The sequence below is a fragment of the Sus scrofa genome, chromosome 9 (assembly GCF_054392235.1).
Source record: "Sus scrofa isolate SSC_HxYL_T2T_F1_AM1 chromosome 9, Sscrofa_HxYL_maternal_Yorkshire_Landrace_v2.0, whole genome shotgun sequence".
NCBI lineage: Eukaryota > Metazoa > Chordata > Mammalia > Artiodactyla > Suidae > Sus > Sus scrofa.
This window is the reverse complement of record NC_139391.1, coordinates 59330595-59349352: the sequence shown is the minus strand read 5'-3', so window position 1 is coordinate 59349352 and position 18758 is coordinate 59330595. Positions and strand designations below refer to the sequence as shown.

The 18758-nt window shown below is 48.9% G+C and overlaps 1 protein-coding gene across 1 annotated transcript in view; it reads left to right on the top strand.

The window, feature by feature from the left end:
* Positions 1-18758, top strand: part of OPCML (opioid binding protein/cell adhesion molecule like) — a 1104108-nt gene that overhangs the window by 1066812 nt on the left and 18538 nt on the right. The window contains 3 exon segments of the mRNA XM_021102357.2: positions 17010-17147; positions 17545-17665; positions 18108-18259. Coding sequence (XP_020958016.2) covers positions 17010-17147; positions 17545-17665; positions 18108-18259 — 411 coding nt within the window.

Genomic DNA, 18758 nt, shown 5'->3' with positions numbered 1-18758 from the left:
ATAGCCAGTTGGTCAGAGGCACAACCTGGATCTGCAACCGGCATGTGGGAGAAATAGGGGATTGAGGGACAGTCTTGCAGGACTTCTGGGAGACAGTGTAGCCTTGGGTTGAATTGCAGGACAATTCAACCCAGCTAGCATTGAATTGCTTGCTGTGGGGAACTTATACGTGGGATGTTGTGTCAGAACTTTAGGCCTCTGTATTTCATTTTCTCTCTTGGATGTCTACTGTATATGGATCTGTGTGCACATGAGTGTGTAACACATGAAATGAAGTCCATACCACACTATTACATTAATTTCAGGACTTCCCATCAAGGTGCGGTCATCTAACTGCAAGAACCTCTAGGCTGCATATAAGTAGGCTGCATAGCCAGGGACCACCCTGACCTGTCCTCCTGAGAAGCCCCTTCCATGGGTGGTCCTGGAAGTCCTGGTACCATGTGCAGGCTTCCAGGCCCTGCCCTGTGTGGAGCAGTGAACCACAGCATTCCCCCTTCCAGTTTCTATCTAGGATCCTTTAATCCAGGCCACCCCTGGAACCCAGGCAACCCCACAATCCTCCTTTTATCTCTCCAACCGAGACAGCTTGTCAGGAAGGTAGAGGGTCTGTGGCTCCTAAGGTTAAAAAAAAAAAAAAACAAGGAGTTCCCATCGTGGTGCAGTGGTTAATGAATCCGACTAGGAACCATGAGGTTGCGGGTTTGGTCCCTGCCCTTGCTCAGTGGGTTAAGGATCCAGCGTTGTCGTGAGCTCTGGTGTAGGTTGCAGACACGGCTCGGATCCCGCGTTGCTGTGGCTCTGGCATAGGCCAGAGGCTACAGCTCCGATTCGACCCCTAGCCTGGGAACCTCCATATGCCGCAGAAGCGGCCCTAGAAAAGGCAAAATGACAAAAAAACAAAAAACAAAAAACAAAAAACAAAAAAAAAAAACTGGTAAATGAATCTGAGCCGTAGGAAAAAAAAAATCTAAGAATTCTCAGGACTGCCCTTCCTTTCCAGGTAAGAGGTACTACCCGTGAAAAAGGCCTGTGGGGCATGTGTTGCCACTCAGCATGCAGAGATCCAGCAAAGGCAGGCAGGGAGGAGCAGAGCAGGCCCTGGGGAGGGGCTTAAAGGCTGGTGAACCCTGGCCTGAGCCTTCAGCTCCTACCCCTTCCAGATCCAGAGAGAGCCTGGTTTCAGGGTGGAAAGAGGATCACTGCCCTGCAACTCACTACTCAGAGGCTTCAGGCCTCCAGAGAATGCTGCTTGTGGTCCAGAGACTGATGAAAAGAGCACGGAATCCCTTCAAACTGGGCCAGGAAGACTGTCATGAGTCAAATTGGGAACTAGACAGTGACTTAGGGCCAAAGACACGCGCTTCTTTTGTTAATAAGGAGATGGAGGCTGGGTGAAGCAAAGTGGACTCTCCAGAGCTCCAGACCAATGAGGAGCAGGGGAAAGACCAGAAACATGGCCTCCTAAGCTTCCATTAGGCCTTCATCTCCAGAGAAATAAAACTGATAAAATAGAGAGCAAGGAGTTCCTGTCGTGGCTCAGTGGTTAATGATCCTGACTAGTATCCATGAGGATGCAGGTTCGATCCCTGGGCTCGCTCAGTGGGTTAAAGATCTGGTGTTGCCGTGAGCTGTGGTGTAGGTCACAGATGCGGCTCAGATCCCACATTGCTGTGGCTGTGGTTTAGGCCGGCAGCTATAGCTCTGATTCGCCCCCTAGCCTGGGAACCTCCATATGCTGTGGGGGCAGCTCTAAAAAGATAATAAATAAATAAATAAAGTACAGTAAAAATGAAATAGGGACTGGGGTGGTTGGGGAGCTTGGGGTTGATAGATGCAAACTATTGCCTTTGGAATGGATTAGCAATGAGATCCTGCTGTGTGGCCCTGGGACCTATGTCTAGTCACTTAAGATTGGAGCTTGATAATGTAGGAAAATAGAATGTGTGCATGTATGTGGAACTGGGTCACCATGCTGTACAGTAGAAAAAAAAATTGTATTGGGGAACTAACAATTGAAAATAAATAAATAAATACGATTTAGAAAAAAATAAAATAAAATAGAGAGAGAGACAGATAAGACAAGATTTATTATAGGAATTGGCTCCTGTGGTTATGGAAGCTGAGAAGTCCCATCATCTGTGTCTACAGGCTGTGGAGGGAAAGAAGCTAGTATGGTAGGTTAGTGTGAATCCAGAGGTCTAAGAACCAGAGCAACAGATGGTGAAACTCCCCCCAGGCCTGAGGCCTGGGGGAGGTGGGGGACTGTGCTCAAGGTCTGAGGCTGAAGGCCTAAGGACCAGGCATGCTGTTGTCCCAGGGCAGGAGAAGATGGGCAGAGGATGTGCCCCTTCCCCACCTTGGGTTCCCCTCAGGTCCCCTAGGGCCTGGATGTGGCCCCTGTAGCAGTGAGGGCCTCTGCCTCACTCAGTCTGTAGATTCAAATGCTAATCTCTTGGGAAACACCCCCCTCCCAGACACACCCAGCAGTACTTCCCAGTTGTCTGGACAGCCCAGAGCAGATGGGTAAACTTGACCATGGGGTGGCCCCTTAGATCCCATTGGCTCTGACCAGTGTGGCCAGAGCAGGTTCTGGAAGTGGAGGCGAAGAGGAGGTGGGCTATGGTCCCAGGCCCGGCGCCTTCCCTGCTGTGGGCCCCTTGCCTTGAGGCCCAGCATCTTCTCTCTGGTCAGGAAGGATTAGGAGGTGAGTGATATTTGTCAGGAAGCAGGGAAAACAGAAAGCAGAGAGCGCATCACCTTCTTACACTTGGAGTGCACCCCGCAGATCCCAGAAGATGCGCTGAGTGGATGATTCATTTTACCTGGAAGACATCATTCCCATGTACCCATGGCGGGGGAGGGTGGCAGGGGGAAGAAGAACAGCTACTTGTCAAAATCTGCATGAATACAAGTCTTAGAAGGGAAAGGAAATAATTAATTTCTTCCATTAATACAAGACATTACCCTCAGACACACACAGTCCTTCATAATTGTCAAAACCTCTCTCCTCCCCGTTACCGAGCAGCCACCACACGGTGACAGATGTGAGCCACCTTGAAATCACATGGTGTCTCCATTCTCGGGTCTGCATCATCAAGACCCCAGACAGAGTGCGGCGGCTGGGTGAGTCCTGCAGTGTGGAAGTGGCGGCTTCAGAGAACCTCTCAGGTTTCCTTATAGGCCAGTGGTCCTGAGCTCCTGGGTTGGAGCTCTGCCCATCAACACCATAGTCATCAGTTCCCAGAAATCAAAGAGTTGTTTAGGGTTCTCCGGTCATAGACTATATTGCTAAGTGGTGAAATTTCATAAATGACCTTAGAGATGATCTAGTGCAGTTTTTTATTGGATAAGGAAAAAATAACCAGGGCTCGAGATGCTAAAAACACTGACTCAGAAGCACATAGCACATTAGTGGCAACCCTGAGGGCAGACCCCAGGTCTTCTTCTTTTTTTTTTTTTTTTTTATTATTTTCCCACTATACAGCAAGGGGGTCAGGTCATCCTTAGATGCATACATTGCAGTTACAGTTTTTTCCCCCACCCTTTCTTCTGTTGCGACATGAGTATCTAGACATAGTTCTCAATGCTATTCAGCAGGATCTCCTTATAAATCTATTCTAGGTTGTGTCTGATAAGCCCAAGCTCCCGATCCTTCCCACTCCCTCCCCCTCCCATCAGGCAACCACAAGTCTCTTCTCCAAGTCCATGATTTTCTTTTCTGAGGAGATGTTCATTTGTGTTGGATATTAGATTCCAGTTATAAGTGATATCATATGGTATTTGTCTTTGTCTTTCTGGCTCATTTCACTCAGGATGAGATTCTCTAGTTTCATCCATGTTGCTGCAAATGGCATTATGTCATTCTTTTTTATGGCTGAGTAGTATTCCATTGTGTATATATACCACTTCTTCCGAATCCAATCATCTGTCGATGGACATTTGGATTGTTTCCATGTCCTGGCTATTGTGAATAGGGCTGCAATGAACATGCGGGTGCATGTGTCTCTTTTAAGTAGAGCTTTGTCCGGATAGATGCCCAAGAGTGGGATTGCAGGGTCATATGGAAGTTCTATGTATAGATTTCTAAGGTATCTCCAAACTGTTCTCCATAGTGGCTGTACCAGTTTACATTCCCACCAGCAGTGCAGGAGGGTTCCCTTTTCTCCACAGCCCCTCCAGCACTTGATATTTGTGGATTTATTAATGATGGCCATTCTGACTGGTGTGAGGTGGTATCTCATGGTAGTTTTGATTTGCATTTCTCTTATAATCAGCGATGTTGAGCATTTTTTCATGTGTTTGTTGGCCATCTGTATATCTTCCTTGGAGAAATGTCTATTCAGGTCTTTTGCCCATTTTTCCATTGATTGATTGGCTTTTTTGCTGTTGAGTTGTATAAGTTGCTTGTATATTCTAGAGATTAAGCCCTTGTCAGTTGCATCATTTGAAACTATTTTCTCCCATTCTGTAAGTTGTCTTTTTGTTTTCTTTTTGGTTTCCTTTGCTGTGCAAAAGCTTTTCAGTTTGATGAGGTCCCATGGGTTTATTTTTGCTCTAATTTCTATTGCTTTGGGAGACTGACCTGAGAAAATGTCAGAGAGTGTTTTGCCTATGTTTTCTTCTAGGAGTTTGATGGTGTCCTGTCGTATATTTAAGTCTTTCAGCCATTTTGAGTTTATGTTTGTGCATGGTGTGAGGGTGTGTTCTAGTTTCATTACTTTGCATACAGCTATAGACCCCAGGTCTTCTGGTCTTCCATGCAGTGGTGTTCTACATTTATGCCCGTGATGGGCACAGATTCCTAGAAGGTCATGGGCAACGGGACTGCTATGGGGATGAGACTTAAAAGGAGGCTGGATGCCTTCGGTGAGAGGTCAGCTTCGTGAGGTCCAGCCTGGATGGCAAGGAGACAGACTCGGCTAGGACTGCTCAGGGTGCAGAGTCCTTGAGAAGCAAGTTTCCAAAGGGACCCCCGTCACATGAAGGGGCCTTGTCCACGGGGGGCACAGCGCCCAGGCCTCTCCTCCCAGCTGGTGCTCCAGCTGAGCACCTGAGCAAAATTATTTCCCGCAATGCTTCAGAGCCCAGGCCTCATGCTCTGCCGAGGGTCTCCGGTGTGGCCTGCATGCCAAGTGCAGCTTGGCTTCATGGCTATTTTGCCTGGAAGCTAATATAAGTATTTCACGAATATTAATGAACAGGAATAACTAGCATCCCTGCCTTGCAGCTGTGCCATTGGGAGGGAATTCATGTGGAGGGAAGATAAAGGAGAGAATGAAAGAGAAGAAAGAGTGGAGGCGAGAAGAAGCAGGCTGCACTATGGTCTCCTCTGCAGAAACCAAGCTGTGGGCTTCTTCGCAGGAGTTTTGCCCCGGCATCTGGGGAAGCGCTGCTTGTGGCAAAGTTCTGGGGCATCCTCGGCATTTCAGAAGGTGCAGGTCATATCTGACACCCCTCCACCGAACTTTGGGCCCTTGAGCTCCAGCTGGGTTTCCTTCCGGGAGCTGCAGTGTTGGTCCCTCTCCCTGCTCTCCCAGAGAAGGCACGGCCAGAGCACCCAGAGCTCCAAGAGAGCAGGGCACCTGGACCACTCTTGCCGCCTGGTCTAGCAGTCCTGCAGCTGAGAGCCTTGCTCTGGATGGAAGGGTATGGGTGTTGGGACAGCCCCCCAGGCTGTCAGGTGCTAGCAGCAGCCCAGGCCCTAAGAGCCCGAAGCAGGCCTTCCCTTGGGTGGGAAATGTGGGGGGACCACGTGGATTATCAACCAGATCAGCACATTGGTGGGAGCAGAAGGTGACTGTCAGTCATTATGCTGGGAAAACAGATGTCAACTGGGACTGCCCAGGCAAACCTAACCATAAAGTCACCTCACCCCCTGTTAAACAACAAAGACATTTTTGGCATTGCTATACAAATACATCAATCCCCAGGGAACTGAGCCATTGCAGGTGGCGTGCAAGGAAGTTTTAACTCCCTCAAAAGCAAGCAGGGGGTAAAGCATTGGCTCTGATGTTGCTGTATTATTAGAAATCATTTCTAAGGGGAGGTGGGGGAGGGATGGATGGGAGGTTTGGAATTAGCAGATGCAAATTATTGTATATAGAATGAATAAAAAAACAAGGTCCTGCTGTATAGCACGAGGAACTGTATTTAATAGCCTGTCATAGCCATAATGGAAAAGAAAAATAAAAGAAATAAAGAGTTCCCATCGTGGCTCAGTGGAAACGAATCTGACTAGCATCCATGAGGATGCAGGTTCGATCCCTGGCCTCGCTCAGTGGGTTAAGGATCCCCCATTGCTGTGGCTGTGGCATAGGCCAGCGTCTACAGCTCCAATTCGACCCCTAGTGGGAACCTCCATATGCAATGCGCATGGCCCTAAAAAGACAAAATTAAATTAAATTAAAATAAATAATTTGCAGATTTTGGATCCCACCTGGCCCCCAGCAGATTCTGACTCTCTAGGTTTGCCCTAGGCTCAAAAATTCAGTTTGCCAGAGTGCCCCCAGGTAACCCTGCTGCTGGTTTACCCACTGGCTATATTGGCCCAGGGCCTTTCCATCCCTGCAAAATGTGGTTTTCTTGGAGAAATGGGTCTGGGTTACTGGTCATGTCTGCTTGGACCATTGCAGGTGGGGTCAAGTCAGACTTTCTGAAGACACATGTAAATGAAAGAAGCAATGCCTTCATCAGCCTTTTTTTTTTTTTCTTTTTAAGCAGTAATTTATTTAGACAAAAGCACAGAATTCGTTTAACTTTGTCGTTGTTAATACTGAAATAACCCTGTTGGTTCAGAGTGCAAATATTAGCAATAAAAGAGGAAAACATGCAATAAATAAACTTTTCTTCAAAGGTGCTGAATATTTGTCAGTAATGTGGATGTTTAAACTCTGCTTTTGGGAGTGATGATTTCATTTTCTTTGACCTGTGTGTTTTGGCCTGAACTGTCTGTGTCTGTTTCTATTTAGATACTTTTTCGAATATAAATGTTAGTTATGTTTTTAATCCCAGGAGGCCAACCTGTTCTCCGTATAGATTTGAGCTTCTGTCCTCAGCCATTTGTCTGTGTGTGAAATCCCAGCTTTCTGCCTTCTGTGCCCTTCGTCTCTCCATCTCTCTATGTCTCTCTGTCTCTGTCTGTCTGTATCCATCTCCTCTTTGCTCTCGCCGGCATACACTCTGAATTCTCAGTTAAAGGAAAAGTGTTGCATCCTCGCAGGTACCCTGACTGTTTCTGTATCACCCATTCGGGTCTGTTCCCTTTGGGGTCAACAGTATCACCAAGATGTGGGCTGATTCCACCTACACCTAATGAGCCCATCTCTGAAAGAGAACAGAAGTAAAACCCAGCTAAACACAGCTCTTCCCTATGCTTTGGGAGGGAGCTCCTCTTGCCCTTATGCTCTGCCCGAGGAGCCAGGCAGCCCTCTCCACTGTGGGCTGAGGAATGGTGTAACCCTGCCTGCCCAGCCCTGCTGTCCTTACCCGATGCTGCTTCCGGGCTCTTTTCTGGGCATCACCTGCAGACACCATGAATGTAGGCCCCTCACAGAGGCCAGGCGACAGAGCCCCAGCACACTGGGAGCTGGGCAAGCTTTCTGGCTACTAGGCCCTGGATGCCTTCTAGGCAGAGGTGGCCTGGCAGCCCACACATAGAATTGGTCTTTAGACAGCGAAGGCTATAGGCATCATCACCACGCTAAAGGGGCTGTCACCCTGGGGTAGATGGGAATCCCCTGGGAAGGTTTGTGGAAAACTGATGCAGGGGCCCCATGCACAGCAGTTGAGTCATCTGTGAGCATGAGTACAGGAGTCTTTTTTCTTTTGCTTTTTAGGGCCGTACCCACAGCATATGGAGGTTCCCAGGCTAGGGGTCCAATCGGAGCTGTAGCCGCTGGCCTATGCCACAACCATAGCAATGCAGGATCTGAGCCATGTCTGTGACCTACACCCACAGCTCACGGCAATGCCAGATCCTTAACCCATTGAGTGAGGCCAGGGATCAAACCCACTACCTCATGGTTACTCATCAGATTTGTTCCTGCTGCGCTACAAGAGGAATTCCTGTCTTTCTGTTTTTTTATCACTTTAAAAAAATTATTGGACTGTAGATGATTTACAGTGTTGGGTTAGTTTCAGGTGTCGAGCAAAATGAATCAGTTTTATATACATATGTACATATGTCCATTCTTTCTGAGATTCTTTTCACATAAGGTTAGTAGAGAATATTGAGTTCCCTGTGCTATAGACTAGGTCCCTTGTTGGTTATCTCTTTTATATGTAATAGTGTGTATATGTTGATCCCAGCCTCTAGTTTATCTCTCCCCCCTCGTTTCCCCTTTGGTAACCATAAGTTTGATTTTGAAATCTGTGAGTCTGTTTATGCTTTATAAATTAATGGATTTGTATTATTTTAAAAATTAAATTCCAGATCTATGTGTTATCATATGATACTTGTCTTTCTCAGTATGACTTACTTCACTTAGTGTGATAATCTCTATGTCTATCCATGTTGGTGTAAATGGCATTATTTCATTATTTTGGGGGGCTGAGTAGTATTCCTTTGTATATATATATATATATCCCACATCTTTTAAATTAAATAAAGTGTAATTGATTTACAGTGTTGAGCCAATTCCCTTAGTATAGCAAAGTGAGCCAATCAGGAGTCTATATTTAAAGTGCTCCCTGGCAGAGTTCCCACTGTCAGGATCAGTGGTGTCTTGGGTATGCCAGGACACAGGTTCGATCCCTGGTTCTACACAATGGGTTAAGGATCTGCAGCTGTGGCTTGGATCACAACTACGGCTCAGATCTGATCCCTGGGCCAGGATCTCCTTATGTTGTGGGGTGGCCAAAAAAAAGTGCTCCATGGCAATCCTGGTTGGCCCGAGTGATTCTGGCCCCCTCCATATGCCACAGGTATGGCCCATCCTCCTCGCTGCAGACATCTCTCCCCATCCCCTCCTGTCCCCTGCTGTCCCATCCTCTCCTTGGTTTTTGTTCTCCATGTAAACAGAGCCCAGCGTACCAGAGTCTGCCTTTCTGGAGTGTCCTGCTGCACGAGTCAAGACAGTCTTTCCCTTCTTGTGTCACCCTCAGCTGTCACATCAGGAATATGGGGATGGTTCAGGAAAATCACCACTGCCAGGGAACTCACTTGCCTCTCCCCACCCAGAGCATCATCAGTATACTCCTCCCCCACACCAGAATCTCACTTAACTTCCCCGGGGACACACGGATCCTGTCATTGGCCATTTTACCGTCAGACTCAGGGAAGGCAGCCAGTGAGCCCACCCAGGGGGCAAGTCATGGAAGTTGGGGAAGGTCCCAGTGGCTACAGCCCGAGAAAAGTTGTCAGACCCCAAGACAAAGGGCTTCTGTCAAGGCCAGCAAGTGGCAGGTTGACCCAGAGGCTCCGCCTGCAAACAATTCAGGTTGCTTGTATTAATTAAGGCAAAATGAAACAGTAGGTTATCACACGTTTCATTAACTCCAGGGTGGTGAAGGGATGTACCTGGGAATTGGGAACAGGTGAGGATGAGTTGAACTGCTGTCCACACTCCCCACTCCCCAGTTTAATGAATGAGGGGAGCTCTGAGTTTCTTATTGCCAGCACGTGGTAAGCAGAGCCTGAGGTTGGGGAGAACAGAGAATATGCCCAGGAGTCTGAGGGAGAGGGAGGGGGATTGGTGGGGGACTCAGGGTTTCAAACCCCCAGCCGGTCAAGTGCAGAGTAAACAGATGCTGTGTGTTCAGCCTCCACTAAAAGCACAAGGAGTTCAAAGAAGCAGAGGGTGTGGCTCCCTCTCAGTGTGCTTGCAGCTGGGAGAGCAGGATGACACACAAAGGCAGCAGGTGCCAAGGCTCACTCCTGAGGTCATGTCAGTCGAGCTGTCCTAAGTGCTGAAACTTACGCTGATTCCAAAGTCAAGCACCTTCTCCAGGTTTCTGTCCTTCAGAAGAAGGAGGCTCTTGTGTCAGAGGCTGTGTGATGGAGAATGATGCCAGGAGACCTTAGAAAGAAGGGAGAAACCCTTTTGCCAGCCTGCGGATTTTCCAAAGGCCGGCCCCTCTTCCATCCTTGGCATCCCTTTGGGAGATGGGGGACCAGTGTAACTGGCAGACTGTTTGCTCTGACAGCCACTAGCCCTAGCTATCCTAGCAGGGTTAAGACCATAGCCTACTATTGAGGGCTGCGCTCCTGTTTCCATCAGCTTCCCGAACAATCCATTCTGCTCAGGTCTGGGGAGGGGGAGGGGCTCATCTCCAAACTCTCTCAGTTGCAAGGCAGCCCTGGCTCTCAGGTCCAGCTTGTGGCCTGTGGTCAGCCCTTAAGTTGAGTCCTCCCATGGCAAAAGTCCAGCTGTCTTGAGTACATGGGGAGAATGGTAAGACCCATTGCCAGCCTTGGATGCCAAGCCCAGATGGTAGACCCGTTTGACAGCAGTGAAGCTGATATTTTGAGATGCTTGAGGCTCATTTTGTGTGATTACGTTCTATTGGCCAGAGTCCCAGAGAGGGAGAGAGATGAGAGGCATGATTTGGGCACGCCCCCTGCACACCCTTTAACAGCATCTGCCTTGTCCTACACACCCCCAGGGCACAGAGGCAGGGGAGGGGTGGTTTCAGACATTTGCCTCCCTTGGCCTTATCTGTCTCTCAACCCGAGGACAGGATTTCCAGCAGCACACAACATACCAGTCAACCCACATCTTTTCTAAGCATGGCCCACTCCCTTACAGGAATGGAATCAGTTCTCTGATGCTTGCATGGCCACTCAGCTTTGGTGAGTGGGCAAGAGACTTTATTTTCCAAGGTCAATCAAAAAGCCTAATCATAGCCTAATAAGTCGATGGCCTGCACGTGGTCATGTGGGCACTTGGTTCCAGGTTTCCCAGATCAGCCTCTATAAGCATGGTCTGAAATAGCCCATCTTGGTGGGCAGCAGGCAACTTTATTTCTCGATTTTCCAGAAGCGCTGCCACGTGAGTCCAGTGGCCCCAGGCGCCCCCCCCCCTCCGCCCCCCGCCACCGCCACTCTCCCCCTTCTGGCTTCAGCTCCCTTCCCCTCACTGTTGGCTGGTTTGTCTGAGTCCTTCCTCTGGCTGTTTCTTCCAGATTCCATCCCTCCTCTATGCCGGGGCCTTCTCACAACCTCATCCACTCCTGCTCATTTCCCCGGGGTACCTGCCCCCGGGCATGTGCCACTGTGAATCACCTCCTGACAGGTCTCATGACAAAAGCTGTGACAGGTGCTGACATTTAACCTCACAAAGCATTTTCCCCAGATAGAGCAGCAGCTTTCCGTGGCCCATGAGGCGGGGCACAGCATCTGGAGGAACCTGGCTGGTGACTTCTAATCATTTGAAAGGCAGAAACCAGGCGAGGTTGGCCTCCCTTCATAGAAGGATGATGTCTTGAATGATGTGAATAGTCAAGCAAAGGAAAGGCCACCGCCTGGAATTGTCTCTGGGGACAGTCACACGAGAGGGAAGGAAGCTGTTCTGTCAGGAACACGAATCCAAAAACAAATAAAAATAAAAAGGGCGGGGGGAAGGCTAAAATCTTTGACCTCCATGTCACTTCCAAGTCTATAACTCTAAGGACTTGGCTGAGGAAAAAGAAGGGAAAATTGGGCCAAGAGTGATGGCTGAGAAACAGCTGGGAGGGAAGGACAGGACATAAGGGAGAAAGGAGAAGCAGGTCCTAAGGCATTCCAATGGTACTCTGGATTTCCCCATTGCGTCTCCACATCCCTAAATGCCCCGGGTTCTTCTTCCATCTCTATTACATCTTTCCCAGCCACCATACCTCATTTGAGAAATCTAAAAACAATTAGGAACGGAACAGTTGAGTCTGGAGATTACGAATACAAAGCACTGCATTTCTGGACTCATGGGATGGTGGGGTACCCAAGGTCAAGGGCCCTGCATTACACAGCCTCTCCACCCCACAGGGTCTGACCCAGCACTGTGCTCACAGCAGGGATGCACCAAATAGCCTCAAGCGACGTCGGGGGATGGCAGGCGGGGCCTGAAGCTTTCTCCCCCACAAGTATGTCTGCTCCTCTGTTTCTGAGATGGTGCAGGGCCTGCTCGAGGATGCTGCTGGTGCCTTGTGTTCTGTGACTGCTAGGTCAGAACTCGTGTCCCTGCAGGAGAGGCCCGCCTCATACCCTCAGAACTGTGGGGCTGGTTCACCCCATCCCCAAGCATGTGCCCTGCATCTAAGGGGTCCAGGGACCTCCCACTGATTTTAATCTCCCTAATATACAGCGGACCCAACTTATCTTCTTCAAAACACTCCTCCATGGAAAGAAATAACCACTACTTTTTAATATATTTCTGCCAGTGATTCAGAGTCTACTTCCTTTTGCTTGCAATCATGTTATATTGGGCTGTCTGAATGCATAGGTCAGGTTGATATGCCTCTGGGTTACTGGCTTATTACAGGACCACTCATCATAAAGCAAAGCTGTGGGGCAGACTTGGAGCTTCTATTTTCATATATTTTGTCAGAAAAAATACTGTAGTCTCGTAGTCTATCTTCTTCTCTTAAAAATCCCTTTGGAATGTGTTTTTAGCCTCTTCCCCATGACTCCCAGCATCCTGCCCGCACTCAGGGCATCTCTTCTGCCTGTGTCTGCCTTTCCTTCCTTCCTCACACCAGTGCACCCTTCCTCCTCTTCTGCCCTTTCCTGTCCCCTCTCACGTGTTTCTCCCTGCCCCATTTTCCTCCCTCTGCCCTCCCAGTCAGCAAGTGTGCCCTTCCTGGCAGCTGGTAAAGCAGATTCAAACATTTGTTGCCTCCTGCCCTTCGCTCTGCAGCATGGAATCGGAATTTTACATGGTGACCAGAACTGGAGAGGGCAGGGAGAGCATCCAACCTGCAGTTTCCTAGGTCTCCAGGCATTTAGCAACCTCAATTTGTTCTGCTTTAACATCTCACCCCGTACCTGTATTCAAAGCTGTTAGAAAAAGAGCATCTTAGGAGTTCCCGTCATGGTGCAGTGGTTAACAAATCCAACTAGGAACCATGAGGTTGTGGGTTCAGTCCCTGACCTTGGTCAGTGGGTTAAGGATCCGGCGTTGCTGTGAGCTGTGGTGTAGGTTGCAGATGCGGCTCTGGCATAGGCTGGTGGCTACGGCTCCAATTACACCCCTAGCCTGGGAACCTCCATATGCTGCGGGAGCGGCCCAAGAAATGGCAAAAAGACAAAAAAAAAAAAAAAAAAAAAAAAAGCATCTTAGTGCCCTGCAGTGGGCTTGAGGTGGGAGAAGTCCCAATATTTTCTTCCTGTTTAGTGAGGAAGGCCATGTTTCAGTGGAAGCGTGTGCTGCAGTACGATTACAAAGACACACTGGAAGAGTTAGCTTCAAGGGTCCAGAGCCTCAGTGCTGATGTAGCTTGCAGAGCTGCCTGCTCCAAAGAGAGGGTGTCTTTTGAGACGTAGGCTCCACGAGGATCTCAACGGGAGGGGCACTCAGGCAACACTGCTGACCCACCGGCCACTTTGCAAATCCAGGTGAACACGTGAACATGAGTGGGCTGAGAACAGCACTGGGTGGAGCGTGTGGCCCCCAGACCAGAAGCAAATACTGGGACGCTTGGTAGAAATGCAGAACCCCAGGCCCCACCTAGGCCCTCTGCATCAGAATCTCTATACACATAAAAAATCTCGGATGACTTTATATATTTATATATATTAAAACCTGAGAACCTCTTACTTTCTAGAACAAACGTGACAAAATTCATTTTCTCACTAAATGAGGTGGTATTATCGTAATGATCCCCATTTTATGTGAAATGTTCTCGTCCTTTCTCCCTTTCTTGCTGTCCTATAACCAACCCGTAAAAGCAGCAGTGCGCAGAGTGGAGACAGATTCCCACATTCCAGAGGGTGGCCCTGTTGTCCAGCAACTCCCCCAGGAAGGAGCCAGGGTCTGTCCTGCTGGTGTGGATGGTAGACTCACCCAGGGTCCTGGGGCCCTGGCCTCTGTCATCCCTTCCGTTGGTGTGGGGCCTGTGGGCATCACAGATCTACCTGATCGGGGGCTTTAAGCCATGTCAGATGTACACACTGGGCAGCGTGCTCTGGGTCAACCCCACTGTCTCCAAGGTAAGGGGCCATGGACCCCACCTGAGGCAGCTGCCAGGCCCACAGCAGGCTGCTTCTCTGTTTGGTTAAGTGCAGGGGTTGTCATTCCTGTGGCAAGAACACTGTAGTGTGCCTTGAGAGAATGTGGAGTCTTAGTAGGAAAAATGCGCCCTTTCCATCGTGTCAAGTGTATTCACTGCAGAAAAGCCACAGTGAATCTGGGGAGTTATGTTGCTGTGTTTGATTTCATTGTTTAATCCTCAAAAACACTGAGAATGGTCAGTCAGCATCATTTCAATGAGGGAGGCAATTTTTATCTTTATTACAGCACCTGCAATACGTGATTTCAGAATCCCTCTTCAACTCTGAGACTCTCTAAGTCTAAGAGAAATAACAACACGAAGGTGAGAGGCTGTTTGCATCCCTCTCACAGACCTTGAGGAATTAGACATGAACTCCTTGCCTGGATGATTAAGTGTTAGTTGGGGTAGAGGGCCGTGGACCTGCATCACCGCCCTGAGATCCTGGCTGATAGGCCCCACCCCAGCCCCAGGAGGCACCGTGCTCTGGATTGTCTTCATCAACATTTTCCAGGTTCCTGTTTGGTGTCTGGGACCACCATGGCCAAGGAGTGACACTCAGATGTCAGACTGGGCTGTGTGGCTTTTGCTCAAACCCCCATCTCCCCTCACCTCTACTTTCAGCCACTCCTCACATAGGTTCAACCAGATCCCCCAAGCTCCTGTAACCCTCACTTGTGGACAGTCCTGGGGTCCTGCCAACAGGTCCAGTTCCAGGAGGGTGCCCTGGTGGGTAAATTGCTTCTGCTGGAAGCTGGATACACAATTTCAAGGAATAGCTGAAGATTGGGCTCCAGAATAGTGCTGACTTTGAGTGACTCAATTTATATATTTTCCTGGGGCCCCACACCTGCTGTGGATACCATGGCAACCAGCATCCAGGCACTGAAGGCAGAGTCTGGGTGGATGTGGTGACCTGGTGGGTGGGGGGCAGATGGGGGCAAGAAAGGCAGCAAGGGCTGAAAAGCCAGTGACCTGAGAAAGGGTCAGGGTAGCATGAGCCCCCAAGGCTTCTCGTGGAGCAGAGTCTGGATTCCAAACACCCAACTGGGTGTTTTTCCCACAGACCCAACCCCCCCGCCATGACCCTACTTCCTGCCCCAAACCCACTGTGGCCCCAGACTTGATTGGTTGAGCAACCATCGGATCAGATATGCTTCTGCAGGGGCATGAGAAAAGTTACAATGCATTTTATCTTCCTGAAAACTAGTTTTGCTCTTATGCCTGGAGTACAAAAAAGAAGCAGGTATCAGGCCTATAAGAAATGCAAATGGATGCATGGCCTTTGTGCCAGCTGGGTTTTCACAGGAGCCTGGTGCTTTGAAGGACTCAGGATATGTGTGTTTTAAGACAAAGGGTCTGTCCTTTTTGGGCTGAACCACATGGAGTGGGATAGGGGATAAGGCAGAAGGGCCAGATTGGCACAAGAGCATGAAATGATGGTTGCAAGCAATGTCAATTGTTATTTTTTTAAAATATGAGCTTGGAGACATGTGTAAAGGCTAAGGTCTCTTTATTTTTTTTATTTTTTGTCTCTTTAGGGCTGCACCCATAGCATATGGAGGTTCCCAGGCTAGGGGTTGAATTGGAGCTGGAGATGCCAGCCTAAGTCGCACCCACAGCAATGCCAGATCCAAGCCACGTCTTCAACCTATACCACAGCTCACGGCAACGCCAGATACTTAACCCATTGAGCGAGGCCAGGGAATTGCACCTGTGTCCTCACGGTTGCTAGTCACATTCGTTTTGACTGAGCTATGATGGGAACTCCCCAAGCAATGGTTTTGCAGCCCCAGAATATTTTGGAGCATGAGCTGCAAGCTTCACAAATGCCTGAGAATAAAGCCTGGGTGTTAAATCCCTTAAGAACCCCTATCCCAGGTTCTGGTAACCAGGGGTCTATCCACTGGGGACTCTCAGGGTTATTTTACTGGCAAACCTTTACTGACCACCTGCTATATTGCAGTCCAGAGGGCTTTCTCATTCATTCATTCGCTGTATCTTCTCCAGAACAGTTTGAAACCAACCAGCTGTTCTGTGTCTATTTGTATTATATTGTTAACTGGTCACTTATTCATTCTACAAGTAGCAAGTAATTTGCCTACAAAGGCACCTCTACATGAGGAAAAATGAAGATGTCCATAATAACATACCTTGAAGTTATTCCCACATTTTAAAAATTGTATCATTGAGGAGTTCCCATTGTGGCTCAGTGGTTAACGAATCCGACTAGGAACCATGAGGTTGCGGGTTCGATCCCTGGCCTTGCTCAGTGGGTTAGGGATCTGGCATTGCCGTGAGCTGTGGTGTAGGTTGCAGACGCGGCTCGGATCCCGCGTTGCTGTGGCTCTGGCGTAGGCCAGTGGCTACAGCTCCGATTCCACCCTTAGCCTGGAAACCTCCATATGCTGTGGGAGCAGCCCAAGAAGTGGCAAAAAGACAAAAAAAAAAATCGTGTGATTGATCATGAAAATTTTCTTTAAAAATATCAACACAATGTGCTATAGTATTTCATGTGTACACTCTTAGTTAATCCTCTTAATTATCCTCTCATAAAAATACTGATATACCCTTCGGATCAAATAGTCTCAAATGCTAAAGTGACTTGGACAAAAATGCATTGATCCAACAAGATTCAGGCAGAGGCTTTCTTTCTTCATATACTTTGGTGCCAACATAACGTCTAGATTCTTTGAGTTGATGTTCAAACTCCATTTTTTATGGCTTTTCATATGCCTTCTCCTAAAAGCTCTCGATCTGAGGGCAGTTATGCCCCTCTGGTTCCACAGTTTCTTGATTGCTTCTGCCTGTTTCTTTCCCCCCAGAAGGCCAGGGCTTTGTGAGTGAGGATGAGTATCTGGAAATCTCTGACATCAAACGTGACCAGTCCGGGGAGTATGAATGCAGCGCCTTGAACGATGTGGCTGCCCCTGATGTGCGGAAAGTAAAAATCACTGTCAACTGTGAGTAGACCCACTGTCAGGGGGCTCCGGGGAAAAAAACGAGGGTGTGGGGGTTAAGGGGACAGGCAGGTCAAGTCAATGTCATTTTCTGATTGACTCAAGTCGTTCCCAATAGGCAAGTGCCTGGTCAGATGGCCCGGCCCATCACTATCAGAGGTGCCCCTGGAGTCTTCTGGTGACTGTCAGAGATTTCAGCTCAGGGGGAGAGTTTGTTACCTTTGATTTAGTTTGAAGCCTTGCTGGGGTAAATGCAGTGCCTTCAAGTGAGAAGTTCTTTTCCTAAAGTAAAGGGTTATTTAGCTGGGAAGTGGGGAGGTCACAAGAAATCCACCTGCACAGCCGGTGACGGGATGTACCTTGCATTCATCTCATGGACTTGCCCTGCATCTCCCCGCAGACCCTCCCTATATCTCCAAAGCCAAGAACACGGGTGTCTCCGTTGGCCAGAAGGGCATCTTGAGCTGTGAAGCCTCCGCAGTGCCCACAGCCGAGTTCCAGTGGTTCAAGGAAGATACAAGGTACCTCGCATGTGGAAACAGGGCATGTCAGAAGCAGGGCTGATGGGTCATTGCCCCCATGGAAGGAGGGCGATGAAATCCAGGAGCAAAATCAATATGGTTACAGCCTCCTTTGTGACAGAGTCTCTTTTTAGAACCAGAACCAAAAATGGGAGGAAGCTGGGCTGTGGGCAGAAATGGATTGACCTTGTTTTGGAATCTGAGATTAGCTGTAGATACTATAGACCTCAAGGACCAGGAGCCGGGAAATTTAGCCTTAGAGCCTGGATTCTTGATGGAGGTCGTGGTGCTTGCTGTGGGAAGTGGTGGGGCTGGGTTAACCAGAGGGAACGGTTTCGTGAGGAGGAGCGTTTGGCTGCTGGATTCATCCGTGGTGTCTGGTGCTCTCCCCCCTACCCCAGCCCCAGCCTGCTGCCTCACTCCGTGCACTTTCCCTCTGCAGGCTGGCTCCCGGCCTGGATGGCATGAGGATCGAGAACAAGGGCCACATATCCACGCTGACCTTCTTCAACGTTTCAGAGAAAGATTATGGGAACTATACTTGTGTGGCCACAAACAAGCTTGGCAACACCAACGCCAGCCTCACACTGTATGGTGAGTGCAGGAAGCCTGGATGCGTGCGGGGCTTGGCTGCAAGACAGAGGTTGGGCTTGGGGGTGGGGGTTCCAGGGACTCAGGGGAACTCAGGGGACTCATTGGCTTGGCCTGTGTCCATCCATACCGCTCAACCCACCACCCTTAGATATGAACGCAGCCCCTTGTCATTCTCCCAGCATGCGATACAGAGGTGTTTACAAGGTAACTGATGCCTCCTGGTCTCTAGCAAGGGGAGGTTTACACCTTACAAAAGGGGTCAACCAAATTCTGAACCAAGCTGAACGGTGGTTGCCGTGAACAAGAGAGAACCATAGAACAGCTCAATGGTAGAACTGTCTATTGGTCTGAGGGGTACATTAGATCTCATTTGAAGATACCTTCTGCAGTAAGAGTCTATGACTCTAGGGTTATATTTATCATTTTAAATCAAGTCAGCTGCTGCCATCATGACGCTCACATGGATGCCATGTCACATTCTCATTCGTGGGGGTGAAAC